General features: G+C 38.1%; 2 protein-coding genes across 2 annotated transcripts; both read right to left on the reverse strand.

Moving 5' to 3' along the window:
* Nucleotides 1–459: 459 nt before the first annotated feature.
* Nucleotides 460–1,988, reverse strand: LOC141655214 (uncharacterized). The gene is made up of 3 exons (XM_074462305.1): nucleotides 1,567–1,988; nucleotides 704–995; nucleotides 460–498 (listed from the first exon to the last, which is right to left on the reverse strand). Exons 1-3 carry the CDS (start codon nucleotides 1,986–1,988, stop codon nucleotides 460–462), a joined length of 753 nt encoding a protein of 250 aa, XP_074318406.1.
* A 1,422-nt stretch (nucleotides 1,989–3,410) lies between these two features.
* On the reverse strand, nucleotides 3,411–5,094 carry LOC141656058 (peroxidase 57-like). The gene is made up of 3 exons (XM_074463004.1): nucleotides 4,799–5,094; nucleotides 4,214–4,393; nucleotides 3,411–4,117 (listed from the first exon to the last, which is right to left on the reverse strand). The coding sequence occupies exons 1-3, from the start codon at nucleotides 5,075–5,077 to the stop codon at nucleotides 3,530–3,532; spliced, it is 1,047 nt and encodes a 348-aa protein (XP_074319105.1). The 5' UTR covers nucleotides 5,078–5,094; the 3' UTR covers nucleotides 3,411–3,529.
* Nucleotides 5,095–7,011: the final 1,917 nt, after the last annotated feature.

Raw genomic sequence — 7,011 nt, forward strand, 5'->3', positions numbered from 1 at the left:
TGTTTATAAGGGCTTCCACCAACCTCTTAGAAAGAAGGCCTTGTACTTTTGGGCTTAAGTGAGGACAAATAATGATCCAAAAGTACACATCCCATTTAATTGGGGCTGTGTTACGACGGTGCTAGTCGGATTATTATAAATGGTATCAGAGCAGTCTAGCGACCGTGTGGTGAGTCTGTGGTCAGGAGTACTCGGGTCACCCACCTAGCGGGGGAGGATTATGGGCTTGGTTGCGGTCAAGTTTAAGGCACAACGAGGACGTTGTGTTTTTTAAGTGAGGAAGCTTGTAACACCCCAAGAGTATGAGAGGAAAGATGTCCCACATCGGGAAATTAAGGGGTTTGTGATATGTTTATAAGGGCTCCACCCACCTCTTAGTAACAAGACCTTGTACTTTTGGACTTAAGTGAGAACAAATAATGGGCTCAAAGGTACACATCTCACCTTATTGGGTTGTTCTCAACTAGGAGAAGGCCACTTTTCAATAAGAGCATTAGCCTACATATACTCACACAACACCATCCCTTCACCAAGAATTTTAGAAACCGAATTTTCATACTTATGTATTTGATCCATAATCAGTTTACCATCAGCTATCTCAAATTTTAACCACCTAGTAGAACACTCCAAGAGTATGAGAGGAAAGTTGTCCCACATCGGGAAACTAAGGAGCTTGTGATATGTTTATAAGGGCTTCAACAACATTAGCTTTAACAGTGTTAGTAGCATAAGCCCTAACATGATCATGGCTCCTTGTAGCATCCCCAATCTTGATATGATCAATTAGCTCCTGCAATTTCATATTCTTCTTCTTATGCCTCAAATGTTTATTATACTCATCCCGACTAGGAGAAGACAACTTCTCAATAAGAGCATTAGCCTGCATATACTCACTCAACACCATCCCTTCACCAAGAATTTCATAAACCAGATTTTCATACTCATGTATTTGATCCATAATCAGTTTACCATCAACTATCTCAAATTTTAACCACCTAGTGTAATACCCCAAGAGTATAAGAGGAAAGTTGACCCACATCGAAAAATTAAGGGGCTTGCGATATGTTTATAAGGGATTCCACCCACTTCTTAGAAACAAGGCCTTGTGATTTTGGGCTTAAGTGAGGACAAATAACGGCCCAAAGGTACACATCCCATCTTATTGGGGTTGTGTTACGACGGTGGTGGTCAGATTGTTATAAATGGTATCAGAGCAGCCCTGCGACCGTGTGGTGAGCCTGTGGTCAAGAGTACTCGGGTCACCCACCTAGCAGGGGAGGATTATGGGCTTGGCTGCGGTCAAGTTTGAGGGACAACGAGGACGTTGTGTTCTTTAAGTGGGGGAGTTTGTAACACTCCAAGAGTATGAGAGGAAAGTTGTCCCACATCGGAAAATTAAGGGGTTTGTGATATGTTTATAAGGGCTCCACCCACCTCTTAGTAACAAGGCCTTGTAATTTTAGGCTTAAGTGAGGACAAATAATGGGCTCAAAGGTACACATCTCATTTTATTGGGTTGTTTTACGATGGTGGCAGGTCGGCTTGTTATATCTAGCAACATCATACTTCTTAGTACCGAAATCATCAGACCCATACTTAGTTTCTAAAGCATCCCAAATTTCCTTAGCGGTCTTAGCTTTGCAATAGATATCAAATAGATTATCAACCATATAGTGTAACATGACACCTCTAATGGTTTTATTGTCTTTTGTAGATCTGTTATCGAGTTTGACAGTTTCAGACAAACTAGACACTTCAGAAGTTTGCGGTTCTTGAAAAAGGACATAATCAATCTCATATTGTTGGAAATAAAACAGAATTTTTTCAAACCATCCCCTATAGTTTTTTCCATCTAAAAGTTCCATCTTACTAAGGCCAGGAACAATTTTGTGTGGCATAGTAAAGTGGGTGACAGAATTGTTAGGAGTGGTGGTAACAATTTTTCGATTGACATTGAAATCGTCAGAATTTCCGGATGGGTTTGTCATTGTTGAAAAACGAATAAAAGCAGTAAACAATAACAAGGATCAGAAAGTTCTGTAGCCGACTTAGATTGTAGGAAATATAAACTTATCTGAACGAAAACCACCTTAATTGAGACGCCGTGTAAGACACAACCCTAAGTCAGTTAGACCCCCACTGTGGTGCGCCTGGGTATACTTTGGTCACCAACTTCAGGGTTAACGCCTTCTTCCCTACGATGGTGCACTCCAAAGAGACAAGTAGGAGCCGCTCTCAGAAATTAAAAGTAAGGAAGAAAAGTAAGAGAGTTTATGTATTTTTGTGTGTTTAGAAATGCTGTAAGTAGAGGGATTATATAGCTGTTACTACTTTTTATCATACATTTAATTTAAATTTTGCGCCAAATTTATATGCATTTTGATTATATCTCATTGGTGTTTGATCTAAATTTGCCTAGATGCATCTAATTTTTCTTCCGGGTGTAGAGGGAGTCGCATCACAAATTTGATGCTGATGGAATTTGAACCCAGGTTATGAATATCGCCTCTTTAGAATTAGCTAATTTCAACCCCGTCAAAATCCTACGTATCTCGTTGATATCCTTTTTTTTTTTGCATAGGGAGATCTATGAAACTATAAAAATGCAGTTCAGATCACCTGTCCCACAAGCTTGTCCCACTCCCTGTCCCATCCACTAAAAAATGCCATCTGGCAGGAAAAAAAAAAAAGAAAATCACTTGATTAGAAGATGAGTTTTGATGGGAAATGAAAATGAGTTATAATCATGGATAAGTTTTACCTTTACTTATTTAATTTTAATATCAAACACTTCTATTTATTAAAATAAAATCGAATATTTATAATTATCAAATATATATTTTATTAAATTTATATAACGTGTCCTGTGTCCTAAATTTCATGAGATGTCGTGTCCGTGTCCGTTTTGGTGCTACCTAGCTTATGAATGCCAATTTCATGTCAATTCATTTTTGTAAGTCTATATGAAGAATAATATGACTCATATGACTTTGTGAGAGAATAGAAAAATATACTTCGTAATATTTAGCGAATCACATGCCCTCAAATAGTGAAAAATTTCGAATTCGAAAAAACGGGAAAGGAATTGAAAATCGACCATAATTTACTAAAATACCCTACGTGATGTTAAAATTAAAGTGTGAGACCATCTCATTTTCCCTTACTGATAAGTAATAACCATGTCAAGACTCTTACTTTTAACGTCACCGAGGGTATTTTGCGAGAAAATGAAATGGAGGGACTAGTGCATAACATGTAACGTTGCGAGAAAATTGAACAAGACGAAAAAAAAAAAAAAACAGAATATAAATGACCAAAATGGAGGGACTAGTGCATAACATGTAAAGCTTTAATTTGTTAACGATACGAAAATATAACAAAATTATGAAATAGATAGTAACTCTTTCTGTCGCAGTCTCATATGACTTTGCGAGAGAATAGAACAAGACGGAAAAAAAATAAGTACAAGCAAAATTTCAAATAAACGGAACAGAACAGAGGGAGTAGTCCATAACGAGCACGGGCGGTCTTAGTAATTGAATTTACTGCAGACCTTCCTGATGTTTCCATCAAGGCCAGTTAAGACATCAACAGCTTGCAATTTCACCATAGCTTGTCCCAATTTAGCATTAAACAAGCCTGGGTTATTGGCGAAGCTAGCGACAATGCTTGCTGTACTGGGATCACGAGCTAGAGCTTGGTCGATTGTGAGGACTCCTCTTTGCCTTAGTATTTGTTGGAAAAAAGAGACGTCAAATTTATCGTCAGTGTAATAATTTGAGTACCCTCCGCCTCCTTGGTCGAGTAAAACCGCTTCAGTTGATGTTTTGGATGGAGGACATTTTGCAATGAGCTGCCATCGTAGGGCCTCATCCATGGCAGAGTCATATTCAGTGTTATCGGGATAGAGACGGTTTTGGAATGTTCCGCAATGTGCAATCCCGACTGTGTGACAACCTAGAAGAGCAACCATTTCCTCCAAAGTAAACCCTTTTGCCTTGAAGAATTCATAACTTTCGGGCACACTTACAGACGGTCTTGGGAGTTTCACATCTGCAGCATTTGATCTAGATCCGTCCCTTCGCCCTGTTTGTACCGGATAATTCGGCCCTCCTCCCTGCAAATTAAATACTTGTCAAATAAAAGTTGAAACAAAATTCAGTTTTGAAGAAAATGAGATATATATAATATACTGAAGTTTAAGTTTAGTTACCAGCTTCAATACAGTCGCTGTAGCAATAGCGATGAGATCAGCGCAAGAGACGGTGTCAGGACATATGCTTTCAACTTTAGCCTTCAAATCATCTAGGAAATCGTATTCCCGTACTCCTGCGTTAGCAGCAGCATTTCTCTCGGATGAACTTCCATATATCAGGATCGATGCATCACATCCCTGTCCAAGTCACATTACTAAATTAGTACAAAAACTTGATAAAAATCAGTCGTAATAAACACACATTCTGTTTCGACCTTTTTTTTTTTACCAGGGGGTTGAATCCCCCGGGCTCATGCATTCCCGCACCACCACATGGACCAGGTAAGCCACCCACTTCGGGGGCTGTTGTGCCCAAGTGATCATCGCCCTAGCTGGTAGTCAAACGGGACCTCTCAACTCTTGCATTTCTGCAAGCTTCAAGTTTAACCCGGCTACCACTGGACTAACACCACTTGGTTAAATAAACACATTCTGTTTCGACGTTATTTTTATTTATTTTTTATTTTTTTTGACGTTATTTTTTGACTGAACAAATTATATATGATTGTTATAACAAAATCGACGACAAATAGAGATGCTCACCTTAACAAAGCAGTCATGGAATTGCATTCGGAGGAAAGCAGGAAGGGTAGTTCGATCGTTGTAGAAATGTTGTGTGACAATGTGTTCAATAATCCCCTGAATGTCGATTTTCTTATCGGGGCAGCGCTTATGGTAAAACCCGACCTCCAACCCAGATGAGGGTAGCTTTTTAGTGAGATCACTCGGATCAACCCACCCGGAAACTCCGACTTGACTCATTGCGAATATAACCCCAACAAGTAGGGCAAAACTTGCAAAACTTGTATATGAGAGTTTCATTTTTTTACTTCGTAGTTTTTTTTTTTTTTTTTAAAAATTTGTTGTTATTGTTGATATAATCGAGTTCGTTTGTGTCGATATATATACATATTCTAAATAGATTGTTTATTTCAATTAGACAATTATGTACCGCGTATTACTTAATGTCAAGATAATTTCATAATTATTATGTATAGTAAGTGGACGATCACGTACAATTGATGTGTGGAATGCACGAACCATAATTAGAATGTCAAAGTATTATGGTTGGCTTATTGCCAGGAAGACTAGAGATGTTATCTTGTACTTCCTCCATCCCGGTTATTTGTTATCCTTTTTCATATTTGGGTATCTCAATGAGTTGTTCTCTTTTCTATTTTAAGAATGAACTTGATGAACAATTTAATCTTTCATACCTAATTTATGTTCCACTTGCCATTTAGTAATTGGGATCTTCTTCTTTTCTTGGTCTTTGTGCCAAAACTAAAGGATAATAATTAACCGGAACGGAGGAACTATTAATCTAATGGCAAATTTGTGTGTCAATACTCGATAGCTTAAATTGATAAAGTCATAAGGACCGGGCTCGATTTTAAAAGGATTATATTTGCCATTGTGTCTCCCAATATATACAGCAAAAAATAAGTGGATGTACTTCAACAAAAACAAAAGTCAACAACGAAACATTCGTTGATTTGACCTCTAACTCAAAATAGCCACTTTAGGGTTGTCAACAGTAGACCTGGCAACTTGTCGAGCGGGTTGGGTTATTTCGGGTTTGCAGGAATTCGGGTAGTGGAGTCGGATCGGGTAGGGGCATTTCGGATTATGGTAATTTTCGAATTGTATGTTATCAAGTTATTGAGGGATAACAATCAGTAAATAAACATTCAGATCTATTGGAATATGGTCAGTTCAATTCGGGTTTCCAGTCAGATTTAGGTCCTAGTTCGGGTGAAGGTTGTGTTCATAGAAATACAAGCAGATATCTGCAAACAACGGGGTTTAGCAAGTAAGTAAATTTGGCGAGTTCTAAACTTGCCAAGGGCGTCATCCAATGGTACTTAGATTTGGTATAACTGTTGTTAAAAAAAATAGAAAAATTATTTTCAATTTTACGCCAAATCGATATGGGCAGTAATGTAATTCATCCTTGATGGAATTAGGGTTCCGACTCCGAATTTTTTTTCAATTCACTTGTTAATTTCTTGTTCTTGGTTTAATTGACCACAATAGTTTCATCTTTTGCTTCATTCGTCGCAATTATTTGTCTACTTACGGACCGTAATAAGATCGGTCACCATTCTCATTACATTGAAAATGTTAATTTGATCAAAATTGCCTTAGTTATGAGAGATGGTTAGAATACTTTTGATCTTGTATTAGATGAGGCATTGGTGGACATAGTTGTGGCAAGAGTTTTGTGGAACGTGTGTGCTGAGCTGGAAGCGACAAGTGGTTCGTAATATTTATTGGGACAGTGAGTATACTGTGGTGGGAATTAGTATCATGTTAAGTTATGAATGAGTTTTGCGGTAATGAAAGAAATGAACTTGAGGATCTAGTGTGAGTGTGGGTAATAAGAGTGGATCGTGAGTTATGCTTTTGGAGATAGGTGCTTTGTATAGAGGAGTATGTCGTTTTACAGTAATGTGGAAGAATTGGAGTATTGGTTATGCTAAGGATTTTGTGGTATAGGTTAGGTGGTGTGCCGAATGAATTGAGGTATGAGAACTGTTTAAGTAAGAGAGCCTTGGAAATAGGAATGGTTATAGGTGTTGAGGTTATAGGCGGTTATCTTTAACATGCGGTGGTGATGAGGATAATGAGAAGATATAGCTAAGTATCTAGTATTAGTGAGTTACGAGGACGTAACATTTATCTTAAGTAGAGTAGGATGCGGCAAAGAGAGTTCGATGGTTGTACTAGTTGTAGTAGATTTGGAAGTTTGAGTC

The sequence above is a fragment of the Silene latifolia genome, chromosome 5 (assembly GCF_048544455.1).
Source record: "Silene latifolia isolate original U9 population chromosome 5, ASM4854445v1, whole genome shotgun sequence".
Taxonomy (NCBI): Eukaryota; Viridiplantae; Streptophyta; class Magnoliopsida; order Caryophyllales; family Caryophyllaceae; genus Silene; species Silene latifolia.